Genomic DNA, 26,266 nt, shown 5'->3' with positions numbered 1-26,266 from the left:
CTCGTGTCAAGCCACTGTTGACCAAGAAACAGCGCGAAAAGCGTCTCACCTGGGCTAAGGAAAAAAAGAGCTGGACTGTTGCTGAGTGGTCCAAAGTCATGTTTTCTGACGAAAGCAAATTGTGCATTTCCTTTGGAAATCGAGGTCCCAGAGTCTGGAGGAAGACAGGAGAGGCACAGGATCCACGTTGCCTGAAGTCTAGTGTAAAGTTTCCACCATCAGTGATGGTTTGGGGTGCCATGTCATCTGCTGGTGTCGGTCCACTCTGTGTCCTGAGATCCAGGGTCAACGCAGCCGTCTACCAACAAGTTTTAGAGGACTTCATGCTTCCTGCTGCTGACCTGCTCTATGGAGATGGAGATTTCAGGTTCCAACAGGACTTGGCGCCTGCACACAGCGCAAAATCTACCCGTGCCTGGTTTACGGCCCATGGTATTTCTGTTCTAAATTGGCCAGCCAACTCCCCTGACCTTAGCCCCATAGAAATCTGTGGGGTATTGTGAAAAGGAAGATGCAGAATGCCAGACCCAAAAACGCAGAAGAGTTGAAGGCCACTATCGGAGCAACCTGGGCTCTCATAACACCTGAGCAGTGCCAGAAGCTCATCGACTCCATGCCACGCCACATTAATGCAGTAATTGAGGCAAAAGGAGCTCCAACCAAGTATTGAGTATTGTACATGCTCATTTTTCATTTTCATACTTTTCAGTTGGCCAACATTTCTAAAAACTCCCTTTTTTGTATTAGCCTTAAGTAATATTCTAATTTTGTGACACACAGAATTTTGGATTTTCATTTGTTGCCACTTCAAATCATCAAAATTAAATGAAATAAACATTTGAATGCATCAGTCTGTGTGCAATGAATACATATAATGTACAAGTTACACCTTTTGAATGCAATTACTGAAATAAATCAAGTTTTTCAAAATATTCTAATTTACTGGCTTTTACCTGTATTGATATTAAGAATCCACTCAGTGGAAAATAATCACAGTAAGATCCAAATATCTCACTGAGAGAGGGAGCCAGCCTGTACCATCCGTACTAAAGTTTCATCTACTAAAGCACAGCTGTTGGAGCTGACCCTGACTTTGAAAGTAGATATTTTGGTGGATGGGAACTTCATGGAATTTTTTTAAGCTTGTAAATTTACCTAAGTAACACACCCAACCAAACTAAATTCTCATATTTAGCATTTGGTTCATACTGTCAGTAATCTGTTGTTTCCCGTAACAAAGCCTTGGGCTACAGCCACATGTGAAGAGAACTTACCTTACAGCAATGATATGGTGGTTTTACAATGGACATAAAACTGAATGCAAACACAAAATACAAAGAAAAACAGATTTATTCACAAGATAACGCAATTCAAAAAATGTCCAAACAAAACATTCCTTTCAATGGATATCAGATAATGTTACAATTTAAAGACATACAATTGTTTTTCAGCAATAACAGAATGTAAAAACGTGTGAATCACTATCTTCTCCGTCTGCAGCCGCCTCCTCTCATACTCTCTCCAACGCCTCCAACATGATGATGCTGTTTCCCCTGATGACCTACGAGAAACCAGACCGCATCGATAAGCTGCAGTTAGTCACAGTCCACGTAACACACCCTATGGAGCGTACCACGTGTGCAAATTACGAGAAAGTTAGTAAAGAACTGGATAAACTACGACTAAACGGAACGATCGGAGAAGTGAAACAACGTGTTCTGTTTTGTTTTTTGTGTGTACACGTCCTGTTCTGTAAACATGGTCGTTATTTATTTATTCAGGTTGGATTAGTCCAATATGACGTTGAAATAATACCTTGTGTTGCAAAATTAAACGGTTTAATTTGTTATGAAGAGATTTAGATGAAGGCGTCGTCCTTGTTGAGTTGTTGTTGTGTCTCCCTCCTTCCCGTATTTCCTCTTTGTTTTATAGTGAAACACTTGATCGGAAGGGAGGATTGTGGGAAAAGGTGCACTATGCCTTCTTTGGTGTGTGTGTGTGTGTGTGTGTGTGTGTGTGTGTGTGTGTGTGTGTGTGTGTATAGTGTTCTTTTTTGCATGTGGTCACCTGGACCAATATTTTGCACTTTTATTTGACTCTTTAAATATAGGTTGAAAAATATCAATATTATCAATTAATATCGGTACTTTCAATATCGCAATATCACATTTTGTCAATATCGTGCAACCCTATAGACCTTTTTCACGGCAGACATGTTGACATGTCGTGGCAGGTGCATTCACAACCATTAATGACGGCTGCATTCCACTCAGGAGAGGCCTTGGTATTGTGCATGCTGACTCGAAACAGCTCACTGGGATACTTGATGGAAATGAGCCACCGTTAACATAATCAATGTCAGCTGTGCTTGTCCTACTATGAAAACTCAAAAGGTCAGCTGTGGGCAAAAGGTCAGTTTTTAAGAAGTCCAGTTCTTGTCATGGTCTTTGCAGACTATAGGAAAGACACAGTAAGACCAGCTCAGGTACTGACCACCATGCCAATGGTGTTCTGCTGTCCTCCTGGGCCCATCTCCAGAGAGTCATCCAGCACCATGTTCATAAAGGGGTCGAAGCCGCGCAGGATGCCCTGCACGTGCCTGCCTCCATTCAGCTTCACTAGAAGGACAATAGAAATCACAGATGATCATCCATGTTAGCTTTAATTAAAGCTGTAATAATTCAAAAATCTGCTCTACAATTAATTGCCTCAAATAATTGCAACTAACAAAACAATTGTGTCTTTCAGTTCAAGTTTTAAGTCGGTATTATTTGGTTTTAGTCCCAGGATACATCTTTATGTCACTGTCATTTGACCCAGATAATGTCACAAAGGTACACAACCTACAAAGTAGACCACGCCTCTTCTTTTTGTTTTTTAAAATTATAACATTTTGCTAAAATAAACAAAATGACAATTACCATCAAGAGGAATACCTCTTTGGACCTTTGCTAATGTTAGCAATGAATTGCTGTTAAAGAAATGTCAATTACTTAAAAATATTGTGAATGCAACTAGAAACTATTTTTTTTTTTTTTTTTTTAAATTGTATTAATTGTTACATGCACAGGTATAATCCTTCCATAGTATGTTCATCTGACAGTCCAATTAGAGGCGTAGAAATTAATCAACCAATCGATGCATCGCAACGGGGGCATAGACGACTCTGCATCGTTACAGTGGCCGATCATAACTATAAGATTTATAGTTATACGATTAAAACGCAATGATGTTGCTCAATAATTTTCCACCCACAAGAATTTCTGTTTACACATTCTGTTACATCTCTAACATTTAGTGGACGCTTTTATCTAAAAGCAACTTACCATTGCTAATTGCTCTGGAGCAACTATGCAGAAGCTGTGTGTGTGTGTTCAAACTTTGTTAAATAAAATAGTTTATATCTTTCTGCTAGTATTTTTAGATGAAAACATAAGCAAATGAAGCATTATATAAAATTGTACTATATTTGGCTATACAGTATCTTAATGCATTCTGTCAAGTCAAATATTATATACGGTTTTCATATAAAAAAATGTATTTGACGCATCGTTATGCATTGAGATATCGAATCGAAGACATAAGCGAATGAGGAGATCAGCGAAGACTCACACCCCATGCCGAGCTTCCAGTTTCTCATACCAACGCCTGCTGATTTCTTCTATCTACTATAGCTCAGACGGATCTTTGTCTCTTTCTGGCCGTTGAACAATTGCACAGCGCTTTGTTCTCCATTTAAAAACCCTTTATATAAACTAACATCTGTCTATAAGAAGGACTTTCTAGAACCTGAACGCATCAAAGCCCAAACATGTGTTAAAGTACTTTAGTAATTAAAATAACCCAACATCATCACATACCCTTCACCATACATACTGATAGGCATGGGAAACTTTCTATAAGATCATCTCTCAATGCAAATCAAACCAGCTGTTAGTCTAAATGAAATAACACCATGTCCGTCTCTAGGTATGGTAAAGGGTGTGTGACAATGGGGGGGGAGATGTTTTTTTATTCCTCTTATTAATCAACTTTAGCATGGTTGTGTAAACTTATGTAAGCCACAGTATATATAAACATACGTACCTAATGTGTACATGTACCGATGGCAAAAGTATTAGACTAAAAAACGCCTATTTCAATGTGCACTATAACTCTGTTTTTATCTTTGTTGTTGCGAAAGCGAGTTCATACACTAGCTAGCTAATGAAACCAGTTTCCCAAGTGGGTTTGAATATCATCTTTTAGCTAGCGTTATACTCACATGAGAGCTTCTTGTCCATGAACCTAAGAGAACGAAAAAGAAAGATGAGTAAAGTTACAGAGGCTCACAGGATAGTTACATAACTAGCACATAGCTAGCTGTTAGCTAGTTTCCGTAGCTAACAATGTAGCCGGGTTGCTATGCGGTCATCTTTCTAGAAAACAAAGCAAGTTCAACTGACACAGCATCAACAACATCAATAACTTACTTCTTCAACTCTGGTGGATGTGCTTTGCTCATGTTGTCTTAATTTTCTAAAAGCCGACACAGTTGCTCGTATGCTCGTCGTTTTCACAAAACCGCGGAAGGAAAACGTGCGCCGACGGACCGGAAGTTCACCGGAACACGGCTGCTTGCTTATCTGCACACCGCCGCCTGGAGGCCAGGAGAGGTTCCATCTCTCTTCTTTTTAGTTCTTCAAGTCTACTTTATTGTCAATTCTGCAACAAAGCAACTGAAAATGCGTTTATCTCCAAACCACGGTAAATAAATAAATAAATAATAAAAAGATAAATATGTACAATATAGCAATATATTGTAAATAGTGCAATCGTACAGAATACAGAATACTGAAGATTAAGATGGTGAAATGTGAAATATATAGGAAGAGTTCCTGAATGTCTCTATTATTTATTATAAAGTGGTCGGTGCTGATCCCGATGGGGGGGGGGGGGGGGGGGGGGGGGGGGGGGGGGGGGGGGGGGGGGGGGGGGGGGGGGGGGGGGTCAGAGTGAGGGTGTTGAGCTTTCTGACAGCCTGGGGAATGAAGGTGCTTTTACACACTTTTGCTAAAGTTGATTAAAAAGAGGAATAAAAAAACTTATTTTGGAAATTGATCATAATGCCTTAATTCGAAAATTCTTAGAAAACCCAAACTTTCAAGGACACCATTTTTCTTTGTGACTGAATAATGTCTTGTAAATAAATAAATGTTCTTACTTAAACTGCAGTGGGCATAAGGATACACCCCCCTATGTTAAATTCCCATAGAGGCAGGCAGATTTTTTATTATTAAAGGCCAGTTATTTCATGGATAAGGATACTATGCATCCTGATAAAGTTCCCTTGGCCTTGAATTAAAACCCCCACACTGATTTTCCGTGAGTTCTGCTCAGTTTCTGTTCCCGCACACATCATCTCAACATCCCCCCCCCCCCCCCCCCCCCCCCCCCCCCCCATATCATATCTACAGTACACATTTTCCAAGGTCTGCACTAAATGGGTTGGGGAAGAAAACGCCCTCATGGGGTAACTGATAAGGTCTAAGAAAACTGCTTTTTCTTCTTCTTGTTAAGTACATAAATTACATTTTCAGCAGAAGTATTTTCTGAGTGTAAAAAAAGGAGAATGAAACTGCTCAAGATAAACTTGAATAAAATAACAGATGATTGTTTCATCTTCATAGCTAATCTCCATAATTAACTGACCAATCATCTTCTAGAAAATGTAAGATGTTTGACTTGCTTGATATTTGTAGATCGTCTTTAATACAAAAATATTCAAGCACCACAGTTGGATATCATTCAATGTTTCATAACATTTTGTTATATCAGCAATATTTTAGAAAAAATATCTAAATTTATTTTACTTCAAAATTGAAAATACTCACTCATCAGAATTATTTATCATGAAAAATAAATGATTATATATATAAATGATATATTAAAAAAATGAAAACGGACAGTTAACCATGTAATGAGTGTTGGCGTTACCTAGTTTGTCCACAAGAGGGTGCTCTATAACGCAACACTGATTATTTTCATCTTGTTAAATTTCATATCTTAAATTTGTATTTTTATACATTTTATCAGAACTTTATATTTTGAGATTCTCTGTTGTGTTGTGACAAAAAACACATTATCAAAAATTATTTTAGTGAGAACTCATACATAACTACAAATAACTAATGTTAGGGTAATCCGTTTGTTTTGTAACGTGTTTCTGGATTTAATAAAACATACAGTATATCGGCCAATATATCGCCATATTGGGTTTTTAAATGACCAAATATTCGCATCGGCCTTAAAAATCCTTCATCGGCCGGGCTCTACATATTAACCACCCGGTTTCCCAGTATAAAAACACGTCACTGTGCTCACATCATTACACAGAACCAGACGAAACATCTCATGAGAACTGTTTTTAATTGTGTTATCTAAAGAGCCGAACACTAATTTACAAAACACCCCCAAAACCTATTAAATCATGTTTTTTTTATACATACATTTTCACAGTATAACTTTGAAAACAGTAGCTGAAAACCTTAAAAGAAAAAAACAACAGCAACACCCTCATGTGGATCCTTCTTCATTCACCAAAGCGCACGTATTCAGCATGGCAGACATGCTGAAGGGCGGCCGTCAGTCTAGCGTTTTGCACAGCTGGGTAACATCCCCAAAAATACACGCCAGCTAGAAACACGGGACAACTACCCATGACAGCCGTTCAGTGTGTTCACCCTGTAGTAGGGCTGGGTATCGCCAATGACTTCCTGAATTAACACCGCTTGGATGTGAAAATGATTCTCAAAGAACCAATGCATGTAAATTGTACAAGGAACTCTCTGACTTGGTACATTATTCAAAATATGAATGTTGTCCTTAAGAACTGACCCCAAAGCAGTTACATAGACAGAATAATAAAAAAAAATAAAAGTAGTTTTCTTTTTTCTCTTGCCAAAAGGTTGCCTGACATCGGAGCGTTATTTATTATGACGTTATTTTATTGAATTATTTGACACCAAAATCTTCAGTCTAGGTTTAAAACAGAGCCTCCTGAAAAATCAACCTCAGCATTGATCATCCATCCATCCATCTTCGACCGCTTATCCGGTATCGCCGATTTATCATGAATTTTGTAACCCAGCCCTACTGTACAGTAGAATATGTCAATAACTATCACATAGCAGAATCTCAAAACATGTTAAACTTTGATTTCTTTCATACCTTGGGACAGCACTTGTAAATAGGTGACCAGTCTTGATCAAATCATTACATTTCCATATGGTGCACAGTGCTACGAATTCAATGCAAACACCCGGGTCCAACACACAACAGTGACAACCCAGCAAGTGACACACCAAAGTTTCCACCAATCTATGACTAATTATTGCCAAAATCGAAAGAAGAATAACTCAAATTAAGTAAAAGACATGTCTGACCTTACTTAGCTAAAGCACTCCAGATGTCTGGTGTAAAAATAGACTCTAGTAAACAAGATATCAGTGGCAGTGCTTTGGCTAGAACGTACCATGGTTGTGCAGACGGTCTTGTTTCCCCCCAAAAAACACTCGAAGGCCACAATGACCTCAGTATGGGCTAAGTGCATGTTAGGGTTCCAAATGTTTTAGGGAAACAAGGGCCTGATCTGTACCAACCCGTGGCGTCAGTGATAGTAAAATAGAGCGGCTTTGACAAACTCTATTATATGACAAACTGTGTTAAAGAAGCACACGTCCAGGCTGCTACAGGTTTCAACGTATTTCATCAAACTACCAAAAACCAGCCTCTAGACTGGCTGGTCACAGGTGAACCTGTTGGCTTTGTGTTTAGTCAAAGTTCGGTTTACTTTATGTTGCAACAAAGATGAAACTGATTATGAAAACTCACATGGTGGTCTTTGCGTTTGAGTTTTGTCCGATTTGACAACCCAGCTCATCTATGCACTGCTGCTCTGTAAGTGACTCAAATCTGGAAAGTTTAAAATTCAGTGAGAATGTTAAAAGTCAACCAATCACTGTCCTGGATCTCACACAGATTGATCTACATGCTGCACTGAGACAGAAACAGACAAGTTTGGCAGTAAGGTACATGATTTATGGCAAAGTCTAGGGCTGTGCATTTAAATCAAATTTTATTTTTTGGAGAAATTTTTTTTTGCACGTTACGCTTTGCAAGTTAAATTGCAAAACAACTAGCAGGATTCTAACAGAAGTATTTCACAGTTCAAAGTGCTTTCACTGTTGATTCAACTTTTTTTTTTGATTCCAATAAATGCAACACCTCACCCCCCCCCCAAAAAAAAAAATCAATGAGTAATCGTGTTCAATAATCTTGATTTCAGTATTGGCCAAAATATTGACCCCCCCCCATTAGTGAAGCAGCCCTAGTAAAACATGCAGAAATCTTATGGTACTTTAACAATGCATTCCTTGATATGTTGGTTATAAAAACAAGGTGTTCTGAATGCTCAATGAACTGGTTGATCAACAAGAATTTTATAGAACTTCATTCATAATCACTCTCTGCTCTCTAACCCTTGAAGGCAAATAGGCAAATCGCTGTTTGACATTCAAACTGGAGCTCAGGCTTTGCTGGCCTGATGTGTGTAGGCCTCAGTGACGCTGTCCTCCTCCACGCGGACCCGTAGATGCTTCTGACAGTGTTCTAGGAAAGTGTCCAGCACTGAGAAACCCTGCTGGCAAGGCACGCAGTGGTACAGCCTCTGCCTCTTTGAGCCGGGCCATTTACAGGTGTCCATCTCGTTTACGCACACGCTGCACTGTCTCCTCTTCACGGACGACTGGTGGAGCTCCACGTGCTCCCTAAGCTGGGACTGCAGGGAGAAAACCTCTGCACAGGAGGGGCATGGGAACTCACTCTCCTGTTCCTCCTCCTCCTCCTCCTCCTCCTTCACTTCAGGCACTTCTCTGCATCTCTCTGGATCAGTGATCCTGATCTTCAGTCTGGGTGTCTTCCTGGGCCTCCCTGGACCGGCCTTAACAGTCTTGTTTTTTTTTGCTGTGCTGGGTGACAACTCAGAGTCTTTGGTAGTACATCCTTCAGGCCGGCTCGTGTTTGTGATTGTGATCGCGTTGAAGCTTGAGGCTGTGTGCCGTTTGTAATGTGCCCGAAGTGACAAATGGTGGACGAAGACGAGGCCGCAGACCTGACATGGATACGCTCCTCCTTTTCGGCGCTTGATGATGACTGGCCGGGGCCGTGGTTCCCTCCTGGTATTTTTCTCTCTGCTGTGCTTCTCTTTTCTGTGCATGTACAGCGTCGATGTGCTCCCGAAAACCATCTCGCAAGAGCGACAGGTCAGGAGCTTCTTTTTGGATTTTGGCAATTTAAGTAGTTCTCCATTCACCTTGGTACTCCCTCTATTGCTCGCTTCTGTACCCGCACCGTCTCCTTTGGTCTTATGTCCCTGTGTAGCCATCAGCCGGTCCTCTGAGTGGTTTGTTTGTTCATGGCGTTGCAGTCCAGCCTCCGTGCGGAACGTTTTCAAACAGAATTGGCACACATTTGGAGCTCTTCTGCTGGGCCCGGGGCTGTCTGAAGAATCAGAACAGGTTGAGTCTCCCTCAGAAACTGGTGGAGAGTCCTCTGGAATGCTACCTGCATCAACTATATCAGATGGGCATGCCGGTTCACCACAACCAGCTTGTTGATGGTGTAGCAGAGCCTGCTTTTGACTGAAGCCTCTCCCACACGGGGCACATGCGTAAGGGCTACTACTGAGGTGAGGCTGGTGGTGCGGTGACTCTGAGGTCAGACTACATGCAGGGCACGGAGAACCCGGCTGTGTCTCGCCATGACAACGCTCACACAGGGACGAATCGTGGTTGCACTTATGTAGCTGTAAGGACGAACGCAGGGAGAACTCCTGCCCACAAGAGAGACACTGGTGAGGCTTGGGTAGCGCGTGTTTTAGTTCCTGGTGCTCTAACAGATCTGACGCATTTGGGAAGCTCTTACTGCATTCCTGGCAGGTGTATGGCAAATGGGCTGGCTGCTGCGTCTTGTTTGGTGTGTGCGGTTTGGTGTCAGCCCGTGCAATGAAGCTGGCGAGCCTGGATAGCGTGACTGCTGCTGTCCTCGAGCGGCTGAACGACTCCGGGGCGCGTGTGGTGCTCCAGCTGACGCCATCCATCCTCTTTCACCCAGCTTCTCTTCTGCTTTTTGGAGGAGACAGAATAAGTTTGGGTCATTAGCGTCGGAAATCACGCTAAAACAAGAGCCAAAATAAAAAGGCTAAGGCATTAAGCAGTGTTTAAAAAAAAAGAAGAATACAAATGTGTGCCTGGCAGTGAAGTGCAGTTACCAGCTAACGTCAGTCAAGTTTTGGTAACGTAAGGAAAAGAGGAAGCGTGCCTTCTTGTTAGCTTGTTACTCTTTCTTGCTAACGTTATCGATACTATGTAGCTATGGATAATTTCAAAGCACTAAAAAAAGACTCCGTTAAACAATAACTGCACAGCTAGTGGTCCATTTGGTCATAAGTCAACGCTGACATGACACCAACGTTACCAACGTTACAGCACGAACAGATGCTAGCTTTGTGTTTGCTAACGTTAGCTCGTTGCTAGCTGCACTAAAATCTGTTTTAAATGCAGTTTACGGAAGCCGAAACAACTGACCTCAGCACTCAGACAGGTGCGGTGCGACGGGTGTGTGTCCCGCTGGTTAAATTCAGACTATTCGTCGAGTTAACATTGGGTTTAGTTACAACAAACAACACTGACATGGCTGCAAAAGTGAAACCGAAGTTTATGCGAGTAGCAACACGTAACGTTACTTGAGTCCTCGGAGCTGTCCAGCATCACTTCCGGCTCGGCCGCATCAAAACATCTTTTAAACTTTACCGTCACGTTACCAATTTGTCGTGGTTTGCAAATCTTACATTTTCATTTCCTTTTATATTTATTTTTATTATTACTACGCTGTCTACCTCATGGTTTTAGTTTCTATTGTTGTTATTTTTTTTTTTACCGTTGCTACCTGATCTTATATTTTATAAGTTTCAATTTACTTCCTATAACTTTATTTTGAATTGTGATGTCTGAATGTTTGTTATTTTATTTGTTAATAAAAATGTAAACAATAAATTAAAAATACGTTACCAATTTGTTGCTATCAAAAGTACAGTTAACTTTACTTTTTTAACTTACAACAAAATAAAAACGATACTTTTTGATCCAAACACATAACTAGAGCTGCAAAGATAAATTATAAGTTGTTAATTATTAAATTAAATGCCAACTATGGAAAAAAGGTCAAAATTCCAGTTTCTTAAATTTGAATATTTTTTGATTTACTCCTTTGTGACAGTAAACTGAATATCTTTGAGTTGTGGACAAACCAAGACGTTTGGACATCATCTTGAGCTTTGTAAAACACTGATTGACATTTTATGACATTTTTATAGAGCAAACAACTCATCAATTCATTGAGAAAGTAATCATCAGATTAATCAACAAAGAAAATAATCATAGTTGCAGCCCTATATTGTGTATAACCCCCACCACACACACACAAACAAATGCCAACATGAAGAACAACCTAAACTAAATGTGAATATACAGCAGGTGAACTGTAATGGGTGTAAAGGTGTAGTGTAATTATTTAATTATTATTTAATGTCTTCCTTTCAAGCTGAAACCAGCCGTGACTACAGCAGCACTTTAAAACATAATGTATTGGCCCAATAAAGATTTAAAGATTTAATAAAGAACAAGTTTTTATTTTGTCAGCCTTTAATTATCAACATCATATTTTGAGGACATTATAACCTTTAGATAAAAACAGCATGAAGTGAACAATCAGTTGATGCACCTGAATGAAAAAATTGAAACTAATTTAAGGCTAAAAGGCATACATTCAACAACAACAATGCTCACAAAAACACCTGAAATGTTTTAGATGGGTAAAACAAGGCTGATGAACAAAAGCAAAAAATGTCAATGAATAAACCATAAATAAGTATGTGAAGTGAATTTTTCCAAAATATAAAAAGGATTCAAGCTCATAGACTTAATTTAATACCAAGGTAACTATCTCCAGGAGCACATCACCGAATGTTGTGTCATAAAGTAACTTAGACCTCAGGCTATGGTTGAATTGCCTCATTTCAGAAGGGCTGAATAAGTCCTGAATATGAATTAGGACTTATGCTAACCATGAATTATGTTTCTCTATTCATTTTTTCTTCTTCTTACATGCAATCACCAGATTAACAGACAGGAATCTAGTGCACAGTAACTCCTGACGTTAAACAAAAACTATAAAACACTTCTCATGGGAGGGAAATCAAATCACCAAAGGTTAATGATTGTCATACTTTTCCAAACATACATTGTGATATACTTATCACTGGTAATGAAGGTAGAGGAGTAACACACATTTTCACCCTTCCCACCCTCCAAATAGTCACAGATACAAGAGCAGCCTAACCTGAACCTTAGAGAAATATAAAATACAAGCATTAATGATAACAAAGCATGTATCCATGTTACACTTTAAAAGACAGGAGCACATTACAAATGCTCATAACAAAGGCATCGTCATACATTGTGAGCTGCACTGTGTCCACAGGACTGTCTCAAGTAGGATGGTGTGAATAAATGTCCGTCATTACAAGGCATTTCCTCCATTTAAAAAAACATCTTCAACCCCATAACTACTTAAAATGACCCTGAACTGAGGAAATCGAATATTAACTACTTGTATGCATATGCAGTTTTTTATACACAGTAACCACAGGTAATTCAAATTAGACACTTCATAGATTATTATACAATCATTTACTCTCATCGTTATGCGTAAAGAAATGCCGACCGGTTGTTGAACATCTCATTTTGTGCCAGTGTTACTATGTGCCTTAGGTCTAATATGTCTTAGGTCTAATACCCAATAAAATCCGAAATACCAGTACCGGCGACTAACGGACTCACTGAAGTCCGAATTAAGTACTTATACATTGATTGTACAGTGCAAATTTGTTAAGAGGGGGGCTTAGTACTTATAACAACAATATAATCTGTAGATGCCATCTTTTCACTAAAAGGATTTTCACACACATCATCCCTTTTATATTACAGCGTGCTCTTCTGAGTGTACATTTCAGTTGAGAGACAATTCATGTTGCATGACCAAAAACTGTATAAGTAAACCAAGGTGGCACAGCTATAGTTATTCATACCGTAACAGTCCATCCATACTGTGCAGTGCTTCAACTGCTAATAGTCTCGAATTCTCTGAGCTCTCTGGGTGCACCGTAAACCCAAATCCAATGTGACATTCACTGGACTTCATTTTCACAGGAAAATCTTTCTTCCGTCTCTTCCAGGTTACCTCAAAGACAACACTTGACATCTGGAGTAGCTCAGACACTGAGGGTCCTTCCAGTCACAATCCGGTTGGATTTCAGAATGGAGTGTGAGAGTAAGAGAGTGAGAACTATCTCTTGTAGTGGCTGGGTGCGTCTGCGAACATGTACTTCAGTCTATAGGCTTCAGCCAGGAGGAGACCCACTTCCTCGTTACCCCAATGGATTGTGGGAAGGTTCTGCAGTAGCATAAGGAGGCCCTGAAGAGAAACAGAAATTTACTTCTAGACACTGACACTCTTTTGGAAGGCAGATGTTAGGAACAAAGTGCAATTAGTATTTCACAAATCTATACAGTGTGGGTCAATATGTAAAACCCACCATATATCTGAGATAGTGGAATCACGTGTGCATGCATACACATAAATGACACTTACTACCAACTTATACTACAACCTGCATGGAAGCAAATAAAAGGCTGTAATCACTACTGAACACTTCATCTTGCAATTTAAATAATAACCATCTATCTCCATTTAGGGTTGCACCTAATGACACTTTGCTACATTAATCGCTGAATTATTGTCTCAATTAATCACGTATGTCAGAAAACGGAGAGAAATAGCCATCAAAATGTCCTAAAGCATAAGGGGATGTCTTCAATATGTCTTGTTTTGTCCAACCAACAGTCTAAAACTCAAGAATAATCATTACTGTCACACAAGACAATGCTAACATGTTGACGTTTAACAGGTTATGTTGGCACGCAATTAGTATAGCCGAGGCTGATGGAAAAGTCATAACTTTTGCAGATATTTGCTTTTAAAGCAAAGTGTTGGACAAATAACATTTTTGACCTGATGATAAAGGTTAAGGGATTGCAACTCTCTCCGGCCCGTGTGAGTGGAGCCCCAGGGAAGACTTTGGAGACTTGGCACCTCATTGCTGAGTCCTTAAGGTCAATGCTGTAGCCTTTTCTTTTGTCTGCGTGCGTGATTGGTCCCTTATCCTGGGTCTATCTATGTGTCTGTTTCTGCACGAGTCAGCCCATGTGTCTGTTTCTGCACGTGTTGTTTTGTCTCCCTCCCTCTCTTCCGTTTTTTCTTTGTGTTTTTGTGGCCTTGTTTTCTAAATTTATATATTTTTTAAATTATCACAAAAATAAAGGTTAAAATCACCAAAGTTATTGCATTTCAACGGGACTGACATAGTTGCGTTTAAAATGATCACATCCTTTCTTTTGCTTTCCTAAACCTTGTTAGCATCTGTTGGCACTTCAATCCATATTTAGTGGTTGTTACATGTGGACAACCACAAAGACAACAGATAGATTGGTACCTGAAAGTCAACCATGGAGAGGATTTCTTTGCGCCACTCGATGAGGAAAGCAGAACAGACGTACAGGTGGAAGTGGGAGAAACCCTCCGATTCAGCCTGTAGATTTTAAGCAACGACAATCAACACTTGGGCCCAGTCAACTGAACAAATACTTTTTAATGGACCATAATTGCAGCAGTGTGAATTCTAAAGGCTTTAAGGCTACAGTTTCTGCTGCTGATGTACTGGGTTACTTTCTATTGTGAGGCTTTGGCTGCATGTGGTATAGCATGCTATAACCTATTTAGAATGCTATGGTCTAGTTAGTATTGACATCACATTGTTACATCAAAATAATTTAGTTAAATGAATAATTAAACTTGTTTTTTTTGAAGCTGTGATAAAGCTGAAAGATCAGTAATCTAAAGCCGTTAACGCTACATGCTCTACCTGGTAGGTGTCCCAGAGACGAATAGTGCAACGAAGCGGCAGCTCCCTCATCAGCAGATTGTTCATCCATCGGAAAGCAAACTGCAGATACTCCACCTCATACCTCTTAAAGTGGTTGTGAATGTCCTCTGAAGACAGACACACACACAAAGAAAAGCACACAAACACACACATGTTCAAATTGTGGGCTTCCTGCTATTGTTTCAGAATCAGATGGGCAGCCTTCTCTCACTTTCTACATGTGTGAGCTCAAACAAGCCCAAAAGAGGAATGAGCAGAAGGCATGTCAGTGCAAAGTGCATGCGACCTAAAGCCTAATGTGACACACAGCACTCCTTAAACTGACAGGAGTCCACTCACCATCTATCCTGCTGACCAGCTCCTCTAAAGCTTTCACTTTATTCTGAATTCCAGGCTGAGCAAAAGTGTAGTTGTCCTGAAATTATAAAGTTTTTACTACATTGGCACATTTACACCTTTAAAAAATGGAGGATGTTTACGGAGATGAATGTGTGCGAGCAGACCTGAATTCCATCCAGCAGCTTGCTCATGCACCAGAAACTGTCAGCTTCGATGTTTCTCCGGGTGTCCAGGGGCAGCGCTGCCACCTCAAAGTTCTCCACATCTTCTGCTGGAACAAATAACACTGAATGGAACAGAAATGGGCTGCCTCACAGAGATAACTCTTGTTAAAGGCTCCCGGGCTGCTTCTCATGTATCTGTATGACAGGCGGTAACCTTTACCAGCAGTCAGACAAGTGGAGTTTAGTGTGGGACAGCTGAGCTGAACTGACACTAACTGGGGAGGGGAGTCAATCTTGTAATGTAAGTAAGTTGTATTGAAGAAAATACATCGATAATTATGTTGAGTGTGAAAGTCCTGATTTGGGGACAGCTCTAATTACAACATTGTAGAGCTGGGCGATCCGGAGAAAATCCGATATCACGATATTCGTGACCAAATATAGGTCACATTGTAAAATATAGGGTACAGACAAATAAGCTTGTAAACCAGGAACAAAGGCTAGAGTAATTCTGGTCCAGAGGGAATAGAACGGGGCTGTATGCAGGACGCAAGTAACTTACTGACAAACTCAGAGAGGAAGACCACAAAGAAGGGTGTGACCAGATCATTGATTCCCTGGACATAACCGCTGGCTGGGTGGCGGATGGCCCAGATGAAGAGAATACGCTCAAACACCTGAGAAAAGAAAGAAAATGACAAAATGTGCAGTGTGACAACATGTGTGGTACAGAATGTGTTATGCTTAGGGGCCGGGTATAGTGGGCAACGTGATGGAAATCAACATCTATGAGGTTAAAGAAGCGAGCTTGTGACCGGGAGCTCCCCGGTTCGACAGGATAAAATCTGGGTGGGGAAAGAGAAAAGAGCAGCTCCCTCATTTCCAACCACTGAGGTGCCCTTGAGCAAGGCCCTTAACCCCAACCGCTCCAGTGGAGCTGCTCAGTGGCCAGCAGATTAGATTAGTAGTTGCATTTGGCAAGTTCCAGGTATGAATGTGTAACTGTGTCAATGTCACAGGTCGTCGTTGCAAATGAGAATTTGTTAACAATCAATTTACCTGGATAAATAAAGATTACATTTAATCTCCTATGCAATAACTTGGGTTCTGCTGTTACATCACACAAAACATAACAAGACAAAACATCATTACAGGGCTCCGGGTCAGCTCACCTGGTAGAGCATCCAGAGGTTTACTCCTCATTGCAACGGCCGCGGGTTTGACTCCTTGTCATTCCCCCTCTCTCTCCCTTTTCATGTCTAACCTGTCCTATACAAATAAAGGTCTACAAAGCCCAAAATTGATCTTAAAAAAAACTACATTAGGATTTCTGAATATGTAAAGTCCTGGTATGACAATATCGCTACAATGAATTCACTGGAAGTTGATAATGCTGAACATTGATAAAGAATCTTTGTCCTGCTCTAATTTGGCTGTGATTTAACCCAATCACAGGTTTCTGGTAAATCTATACACAATTCTTTCAGCGTTTTGAAAACCCACATGATAGCACCACATTTGAGGAAGAAGCCATGCTGAGTAAACTTCCTTTTTTACAGCAAAGATCCGCCGTTATGTAGTATCCGATGCAGTTTCTTCCTCAGTGAATAGAAAATACTCACACTTACAGCACAATACCATTATGAGTTATCTACGGTAGTGTAGATGCCAGTAAATCTATCTTAAGGGTAAAGCGAGGTCACAGATTTAAAGTGAGTCCTGAGGCCTGTATCAGGCTTCATTTTCAACTTATAGTCCGGCTCTCTTTAGGTTGCCGGGGTTTATTCAGTCTAATATCTATGATACTAGATAACAGATATCAGAAAGCTAGTCGTACAGTTCAGATCTTACCTCTTGTACTACGGGCTGCTGGAACAAGGGAATTAGAGGGTTGGTTCTTGGAATATCGATGTGGATCTGATAGGAAGAAACATAATGGAGAGGTTACTCAGGATCATCACAGCAGATTGCATGTTTGTGTGTTTACTGATTAGTTTGACTGAGTAGGAGGAATGTTGGGTCTCTGTTTATTACAGCATGGTCTTGCCCTGCTCTATCTGTAAAATGTTCTGAGATAACTGCTTTTATGATTTGACACTAAATAAAAATGAACAGTTGAACAGTCTAATGTCTTTTCTCCTTATTTTTACCCTTAACTGTAAAAGTATTACCTGTCTGTATGTGTCTTTATAGTGCTCGTCTGTCCTGGAGTGGTAATACTGCTCTATGAAGCCAAAGTATTCGTCTCGCTTCCTCTTTAGCACCAGCTCTCTGCGCTCCTTGTTGGCCGGCAGGTAGCCCTGTCAGGGAGCAAGGAGACGAGAGAAAAATACAGACGACAACGTGTTTAGAAGAACAGAACTGGCCAGCCATTTGAGATAAGAGAAGAGAACGTAGATAAGGTTGCCTGGAAGGATAAGGCGTTTGACAATTTTCTAAAAAGGAATGCAACTGGCTTTTTTAACTTGGACTCTCTGACAGGTCTGTTGAGACTGAATGACTGAAAATAGAGCTCAGAACATGTGATACTGCAAAATAGAGTCATGGGACTTACAGAGAGAAGTCTCCATGTGATTGGCCGGACTTCTCTTGGTATGCCCGACCAGCTGTGCTTCCGGAGTTCCTCTGTAACAGCACAGAGCAACATACAAACCCATATAATCGACAGTCTATGGAAAGCCACAGTACAGATCAACAAACGGAGACAGGCAGCCAATGCAGTAGCTTCAGTGATAAGTAAGCTGCATTCAGACCAAAAAAAGAAATCTGGCGATTTTCAGCAGGGTTGTGCAGGGGTATGAGAGTCATTTAAACGGCTTATTTGTCCGACATACTGTTGGGTTTTTGAGCCCCCCCTCCAATGTCGCACAGTGGACTTTATATATCACAATATGACTGTTTTTCATCAGATCTAAATATAGATCTTGACGTGCCCGACCGCACTTGAAGGCAGCCTAATTTCATGGAGACAGAGAAAAAGGAAAAGAGACAATCGAAACATATCGACTGTGCTTTGTTGTCTGGCAAACATTCAGCTGTTACACAAACTCCTGGGCAGTTCAGCGCTTGTGTTTCACGTTTGAAAACTTGAGGCAGCGATAGAGGCAGTGATGTTTCCCGTTTCCAGTTCAGGATTCTTACACCGCCTCAGAACACACTTACAGGTCTGATCTTCGGTTATATGATTGACTAGCGCAGCGGGCCATGGGGTGGGGTTGCGTTTCTTCAAAAGTTGAGTTGGCCTCAACTTTTCAGCTCCCCCCTCAGCAATCCCCACCGCAGCCTTAACGCACTAACACCATTCAAACTGAATGGAAAGACCTGCGTGTTTGCTGCACCATCTGACGGCTGGCTGTGTGAATCCTGGGACCAAGAATCCCTCCATCTCTACACAATGAAAGTGTGTGTTGCTCTCGTACCTAAGTCAGTGTTGGGACTAGCCAGCAGCTGCTTGAATTTATCCAGTCGGCTCTTCTCCCGCACCGTCATGGGCGGTGCCCCCGACGCGTTCTGGTCTGACATGCGTGCCACCAGTGGGATGATGGGACGAACTGGCAGAGACTGCTGCTTCTGCAGCGTGGAGCGAACTGTAGAGAGCCACACAAGAAAAACGAGAACATATAATGAAAGTCATAAAAACTTTTGAGCAGACTTCAAACTGTTTTAGGGAATCAATGAAGAGCCCACACCAGTGAAACCCCTGCAAATGAGACATAATGTACAACCATAAAAAGATTTGGATTGCATTATCTTTTTTATTGCTCCTCTCAATCTAGACATAATTTTCCGTTTTGTTGCCACCTATATTACCATTTGGAGTGGTTTAGAAGGGTAAGTGTCCTGAACTACAGATCCCATAAAGATCCCATGACATGGTGCTCTTTGGATGCTTTTATACACTCCTTAGTGGCCCCCTAATACAGAGCCAATCCCACAGTAAGCTTTCCTTAGTATGTGTCATTTCTGAGTCTGTAGCTTTTGTGGAGGAGAGAGGGGGGTGGGGCAGGGTGGATGGTGGGGGTGTGGCCTTGACCAACTGCAACTTTGTTTGTTTGAAAAGCCATGATGTCTGTCTCTCATGGGTGGGTAAAAGTCTCTTGGCGTGCAAAGCACAGAAAGGGGAGGTAACATTCCCCCTTATGACCTCATAAGGAGCAAGATTCTAGATTGGCCTACCTGGCTTTCATTTTCTCAAAGGCAGAGCAGGATACCCAGGGCTCAGTTTACAATTTCTAGCCACTGGGGGGCCATAGGCAGGCCGGGGGAACTCATATTAATATTAAAAGACCTCATAAAGAGAAATTTACATGCCAAGGGACCTTTAAGGACTGCCTTCTCGTAGGTGGATGTTTTTATTATACTGTTGGTGATGTGTTGCTGTTTTTGTTCCGTGCTGCCTGCTCTCTGGAGCTCCGTGCCCTACGTTTGCCTATTTTCGTTGTTGAAAGCATTTAGAGAAACATTTTCAGTATAAAAGAATGTTGTGTCACGCCCATTTTACAGGTCTGATATAATCTGCCTAGCCCTAACTGCAGTGTTAGTTATCCTCTAGTCTGGACCAACTGAAGTACATTTCCAGGATAATTGCATGACATCGCGCACCAGATGTCCCTCACCTTCCGCTCTCTGTGTGTTGCCGTTCTCAATCTCTGTTCGTTTCGGTAAACAACAACAAAGCGTTTGAGCTAGCAAACTACACACTTAAAACGGCAAGGTTTTGATGAAAATCTGGATCGTGCAACACGGCACATAATGCAGTCTGAATAAACAGGAAAAGACAACATTTGTGTCATATGGAGATATAACAATATTCCATTTCCGTTTAAGATGATATCTAGTCTTATATATTGATGTGAATGTAATATCAATATATTACCCAGCCATAAAGCGGTGTCCCTTCCCAAGACTATGCTGCTCAGCCACCGTTGTTGTGTCCGAAGCTTAGCTCGAAACAATTGCAAATAATGCAACCAACCCCCAGTGTTTTTTTTTCTACTATCCTAGAATGTATGTGTGCCAGACCTTACTCCACAGTGCTGTAGAGATAAGGCTGGCAATGCAAGACTAGGCCCCCCTGAAAAAATCTGTAATAGGCTTCCCTATGAATCACCTGATAAGCTGCTCAGGAGCTTTTAATGCCAAATGAACTTCTGCAGCATATTACCCACATACCTGACGACGTGTTGAGATAGGCGTCACTACTAGACTTGACAACCTTGCCATTGACAAGCTCGCACTCTGCGTCCTCTTCCTGCCCGTCCTGGAGGTTTTCAGCTTCTGGCCTGGGAGGTGCCAGTCTGTGTGACACCCCAGTTTCTGTGTCAACAGCCTGATTCTGCTGCTGCTGAGTGCAAACACATCAGAATGTCTTCTCTCATTTCACACCAATGCCCAGTTGCTCAGGGATAAAAAAAGATTTGTCTTGTAGTTACCTGGTTCTGTGTGGACACTGAGTGGAGGCCTGATGAAGTTTGGGCGGGGGTCCCGAGGAAATCCTCGTCCTCCTCTTCGTCGATGTCCCAAGCATCATTGGTGCTGCGGGCAAACTCGTGGAAGCTAGAGGCCTTTTTAGATTTGAGATTGTTGAACTTAGGCTTTGTGTCTTTGGGATACCTGGGGATGGATAGATTGAGGGATTGAACAGAAAGAAAAAGAGAAGAAAAGACAGAAAAGTAAATAATATAATGGTTTTACTCATGCATGATACCGGTACGTAATATACACAGAAATGTAGGACATGTTATTGCCAAAAAGAACAACCAAAAAACTAAGCCGCATTTCCAACATAAAAGGCCAATAGCACACTGGAAGTTAGTTATATACGTACGAACAATGTAAATGATAAGTTTGGGTCACACTGGTGCAGTACTGGTGCATGCAATCCATACATGTTCAAGTACTTGAAGCATCGAACAATGTACTGCAAAACAAGGTTGAAAATGGGATTCACAAAAAACACATACACAACTAAAACGCATCCATGTGGGTAACATGACGCCATGCAGTCCAGTTGTGTTTAGCACTCACGTGCGTCGCAATCGTGGGTCGAGAGGTGGATGCTGTGCTCCATAAACTGGTTGTACACTGTAGAAGATGACAGGTGAAATGCTGTCACCTCTGTTCAGAAAAACACACGCCACTTCTCAGGCTTTGACCAAGCTAATGCTAATAGTCAGCCCGTCTACTCAATAATGAGATATAGGGGACAGTTAGCAGACACACGTGCTGTCCTTATACAGTTCCTTGTAAAGATATTTTGCTTGTTTCCTAGTTGCAGTGTGTTACTCAAACCCTCAATCAACAGGACATTTTGAAAATGTCACTTTATGGTCCTCCAGTGGCTAAAAATGGCGATAGGTGTAAACCAAGCCCTGGGTATTCTGCTCTGCCTTTGAGAAAACAAAAGCTCAGATGGGTTGATCTGGAATCTTGCCCCTTATGACATCATAAGGAGCAAGGTTATCGCCCCTTTCTTTGCTTTGCCCGCCCAGAGAATCAGGAATTGGAAAGGTGCACCATAATTCACCATAGCCGAAAATGTAACTTTGGCCCATGCACTGGGTTGAATATGACAGTCATACCTACAGCGCCCTGTATTATTACAAGCAAACAAGGTGAATAGTGTTCACGTAAGGGCTGGGTATTGTTTAAAAACAATTAACATCTCGGCACACTGAACTGCTAATACCATCAAATACGCCCCACCGCCTTCACCACACTGTATGGGTTGTAGCTGCTGCGGTAGTGGGCCAATCACACGTTGCATAAACTAAAGAACGCTTACAGTGATTAGTGGCAAAACCGTAGAAACAGTCATTTTCTTTCAAATTCCGGGTACAAAAAGGATCAAAAGCAGAATGCTTTTACTGGAGAAGTTTTCTTACCACTTGGTAATTTAACCCATTTTGGGAAGTATAAGTCATTCATAAACCTTCTCCAGCTGGTTCAGTGATCTTCACTGCTTCCTACCAGGATGATGTAGTTTCCTTTCCAGTTCTGGCCCCAGAGATCTTCTCCTACACTGGTCCTATACTGGTACTGGGTCATTTTCAGAACTCAACATTTATCATTTAATAAGATATCAAGTGTTTGAAAACATTTTTACTTTCTCAAAACCACAATGAATGAAATCAAAGGCTGCAATCATCATCTGTTCAGATGTTAGTGCGATGCTTGCTAATGCAAGAGTTCTACTGCCTTGGTGTTTTGCAGACAAAAAGCGGACCACATGAGCAGAGGATAAGGTAAATGGCATGAGTGGTTCTGCAGGTGATCACATTATGCATAAGTATGCTTTAGCCTGTGTGATGGTGGCTAGAAGACTGGGTACTAAACCTCTGGGTGTAGCTACCACGTCTGTGGTTTCCTGTTGTGAAAATGATGATATCTTAAAAATGGACAAAACGTGGCAATGTCAGCTTTTAACAGAAGATCCCTGAGATTGATAGACCTCTTAAAGACCAGCTTTGGGTTTGATATGCTTGAGGAATCCTAAATGTCTGTTTTGTGTGTTTGGTGCTATGCTACATCCTTAATCTAAAAATGCTTTAATCTTATACTCTGATACTCTGGGAGCCCTTCACCTATGTGTGCATTTAAAAAATAAAATATTAAACAAGAAAGACCAGTTTTGGGGGTTCCCTGAAAATGTGCTTACATTTGGGATGTGTCTCTCCGAAGGACTAATATTCTTGGATGATTTTGCAAAGCTGGAAAACCCCAGTGGGGATTATTTTGTGAATCACAGAGCCAGCGAATTCAGCCTTATATTTATTACGTACCGTGGATCCCTTTTATTTGTTGACCCTAACCCTGTCTTCTTTAGATTGTGCTGTTTGTAGTTTGGACTGAACAGAACGGGGGGACAGCTTGCACAGCCCCTGTGTTCTTCACCACCCTATGGTGGGCATTATGTTCACCGGATGTGTGAATGTTATTACTCAGCTCAGCTTCTGCGGTATACCCAAAGCAGACAAAGTCAACATAACAAACAAAAAAAACTGAAAAAAACACGTTGAAAAAAAATGACATGAAGAAAAATAAGGAATATGTCTTTAAAAAAACATTAGAATGCTACAAATATAATGTTTGTTTTTATAACTAAATAAATCTAACATGACGGTTTATCTAAAATGTCCTCTCTGTGTGGCAGAAACTTCACTAGCAACAAATAGATTAATACTAGTTGTATGTGGTCTGACAAACTGTGGCTTCTCACGCCTGAGGTTAAACGATGTCAACCTATTCATGTCGTTTGCATGAATAAACTGACAGTTCAAGCCTGGCGCCTGAGAACTGGGCCTGCTGATTATCTAGCTGTGCCAGAGTCTCTTGTTTATCAGCCTACGACTTGTTTTTATCAGTAGTGGCTCAAGGACAGGCACTAAGACTAGCTGCTCGCTTTCCTGTTCTAACATGCGTTAGTGTTTTTTCAGCCTTCCACCCACCACAGTTTGAGAAAGATCAGTGTGTGTGACAAAGACAGCAACGCCCTCTCCTTAGAGATCCTCTCTTCTCAGATTTCCCAAACACACTACGCTCCTCCCTCTCTGTCTGGCAGTGGCATGACGCCAGGACAGGACAACCACTCAGTCTTCATAGTCGTAAAGATAGACAGGCTAATACAGACATATGAACACATTAGTATGTATGTGTCGGCCTTATCAATGAAGTCTGATAAGTTCTCATTTTCCATAAGTGGGCAGGGTGAGGAAAATAGAATAAAGGAATACTTAGAGGTCCTGAGTGTCCATTATAATCCATTACCATGTTGCCTATTAAGCAAGCTATACAGGCTTGGACTAACCTAGTGCTGTGGCCTAAATTATAAACAATGGTGCACTTCAGGAACATAATACTATTTTTTTCCATAACATATAATTTATCTCTACTTGGTAGGCTCATAACAGTTCAAACTATGATCTGGCAAATCCTTTTTTGTGGGTTTGGTCATCTTAGTCATGAATAAAACTGCCACAAAAAAAGAGGACTTATTTCATTTAACTTCTTCACCTATGATTCATCTAAAAAAGCATTCAAAGATTACAAAATAAGAGATCTGAGATTACAGCAGTGGACCTCATCAAGGCAGATAGTGCAGACTCCTTTCCTGTCTCTACTATCTCTCTCAAGTGCGAGTGTCACCACCTCTTGGCACCGACTCAGAGAAACATATGGCGGCCGATGCGCGGACAGTGCCAGCTGACAGCTCCACTCTGAACGTTAGAAACCGCAGAGAAGAAAGAGATGGAGGTCTGTCTATCACAGCTGGAGGATATTATAAAGATACACGCTCAAAACAGACAGTGGAAAGGGTTGAAAAGTCCTCAAGCGAATCAATTGAAACCTACTATTACAATATGGTCAACTAATGACTATTCATGAGGTACTTACAGAGACATCTTATGATACGTTTGGCTCAGCTGAAGAGCTCAGTTTTAAGCTAGTATTCCTATATTTACTTTATTATAAGTTTAAGCTAAAATATGATATGATTACATCATTTAACCTATTTGTTTATGTACCGACTGTTAATGGTATTTTCAACAATATATAACAGTATCCGTCTGAAATGTACTAAAAGGATTCCTGTGGTCCAGCTTCGTTTGATAACGTTAAAAGAGAGTGATAATAACCCACCTCCCGGGAACCTTTGCGTTTCTCCTCCAAAAATTGATCCTGTTCTCGGTGGCCATACTCGGAGAACACAACCCCCTTCAGACCGAGACCGAGACCGGCTCCTCGCGCGAAGAAACCATATGGAAACAGTTTCCGCGTTTTACTGGCGACAACTCAGCCCTACTCGGCTTCTTCTGGTCTGCCTCTTCATGCGTTTACACGGGCGGCAGATAGTAATATTTAGCTTTCATATGCGATGATGTCTGACACGGAGCACTGGAAGCCGCCATCTTGGAGTACACAGACCGAAGCGTGTGATTGGCGGGTGAGTCGAACAGGTGCAGCGTAAGTGTCCAATAGGATGAGATGGTGGAGTGACGGTTAGGGATGCTCGCTGATAGAAACAAAGACGTTTGAAACTTCGTGCGGGTAGTGAAAAGTGAATTGTTGTTCTGAAAGAGCCTAGTGTTCAAAGTCAAAGTCGTCGTCGTCATGGTAACACCTGCAAGTTGTTATGTTTTGGCTTGAATAGTCAAGTGGGGAAATGGGAGGGGTTCAAACTCCTGATAAGCAACCGTCGACCCTCGAGAGGGAGGTGGTACACCAAAGCTGTTCGTTACTGACAATAAGTGTTAGCTGGAGAGCTACCTTTTGGTGTTTTGAATAGAGCACTTTTCAACACAGTTGAGTTGGGACAGTCGAGGTAAGGTTAGGCATTTGGTTAGGCCTAAATAATGAAGGTTAACGCTAGGCATTTGGTTAGAGGCCTAAATAATGAAGGTTAGGCATTTGGTTAGGCCTAAATAATGAAGGTTAGACCTAAGTAGTGAAGGTTAGGCATTTGGTTAGGCCTAATTAATGAAGGTTAGGCATTTGGTTAGGTCTAAATAATGAAGGTTAGGCATTTGGTTAGGCCTAAATAATAAAGGTTAGACCTAAGTAGTGAAGGTTAAGCATTTGGTTAGGTCTAAATAATGAAGGTTAGGCATTTGGTTAGGCCTAAATAATGAAGGTTAGACCTAAGTAGTGAAGGTTAGGCATTTGG

General features: G+C 41.2%; 4 protein-coding genes across 10 annotated transcripts in view; 1 reads left to right on the top strand and 3 right to left on the bottom strand.

The window, feature by feature from the left end:
- Window positions 1-3,373, top strand: part of tmed4 (transmembrane p24 trafficking protein 4) — a 16,586-nt gene extending 13,213 nt beyond the window's left edge. The window contains exon 8 of the mRNA XM_034875797.1: window positions 3,361-3,373. The gene's annotated coding sequence lies outside the window, so the exon portion shown is untranslated. The remainder of the gene's footprint in view (window positions 1-3,360) is intronic.
- Window positions 1,333-4,663, bottom strand: snrpg (small nuclear ribonucleoprotein polypeptide G). The gene is made up of 4 exons (XM_034875799.1): window positions 4,473-4,663; window positions 4,265-4,287; window positions 2,494-2,618; window positions 1,333-1,561 (listed from the first exon to the last, which is right to left on the bottom strand). Exons 1-4 carry the CDS (start codon window positions 4,502-4,504, stop codon window positions 1,511-1,513), a joined length of 231 nt encoding a protein of 76 aa, XP_034731690.1. The 5' UTR covers window positions 4,505-4,663; the 3' UTR covers window positions 1,333-1,510.
- A 3,688-nt stretch (window positions 4,664-8,351) lies between these two features.
- si:ch211-148l7.4 (uncharacterized protein LOC563603 homolog) lies at window positions 8,352-10,856 on the bottom strand. Of its 3 annotated transcripts, none has more exons than XM_034875790.1 (2): window positions 10,626-10,856; window positions 8,352-10,160 (listed from the first exon to the last, which is right to left on the bottom strand). In XM_034875790.1, the coding sequence occupies exon 2, from the start codon at window positions 10,136-10,138 to the stop codon at window positions 8,567-8,569; it is 1,572 nt and encodes a 523-aa protein (XP_034731681.1). In that variant the 5' UTR covers window positions 10,139-10,160; window positions 10,626-10,856; the 3' UTR covers window positions 8,352-8,566. The 3 variants fall into 3 exon arrangements, with proteins under 3 accessions (XP_034731681.1, XP_034731682.1, XP_034731683.1); XM_034875791.1 differs by having other exon boundaries at window positions 8,352-10,163; window positions 10,626-10,790; XM_034875792.1 differs by lacking the exon at window positions 10,626-10,856 and adding an exon at window positions 10,310-10,328 and having other exon boundaries at window positions 8,352-10,163.
- A 2,463-nt stretch (window positions 10,857-13,319) lies between these two features.
- On the bottom strand, window positions 13,320-25,626 carry tbc1d22b (TBC1 domain family, member 22B). 5 transcript variants are annotated; one of them, XM_034875712.1, is made up of 14 exons: window positions 25,243-25,626; window positions 21,631-21,687; window positions 21,036-21,216; window positions 20,776-20,947; window positions 19,023-19,190; window positions 18,158-18,228; window positions 17,775-17,903; window positions 17,455-17,520; window positions 16,166-16,280; window positions 15,604-15,710; window positions 15,440-15,515; window positions 15,080-15,207; window positions 14,651-14,746; window positions 13,320-13,572 (listed from the first exon to the last, which is right to left on the bottom strand). In XM_034875712.1, exons 1-14 carry the CDS (start codon window positions 25,296-25,298, stop codon window positions 13,444-13,446), a joined length of 1,551 nt encoding a protein of 516 aa, XP_034731603.1. In that variant the 5' UTR covers window positions 25,299-25,626; the 3' UTR covers window positions 13,320-13,443. The 5 variants fall into 5 exon arrangements, with proteins under 5 accessions (XP_034731603.1, XP_034731606.1, XP_034731605.1 ...); XM_034875715.1 differs by having other exon boundaries at window positions 20,776-20,944; XM_034875714.1 differs by having other exon boundaries at window positions 15,604-15,707; window positions 25,243-25,624.
- Window positions 25,627-26,266: the final 640 nt, after the last annotated feature.

Source organism: Etheostoma cragini, chromosome 7 (assembly GCF_013103735.1).
Source record: "Etheostoma cragini isolate CJK2018 chromosome 7, CSU_Ecrag_1.0, whole genome shotgun sequence".
NCBI lineage: Eukaryota > Metazoa > Chordata > Actinopteri > Perciformes > Percidae > Etheostoma > Etheostoma cragini.
This window is presented reverse-complemented; position numbering and strand designations above follow the sequence as displayed.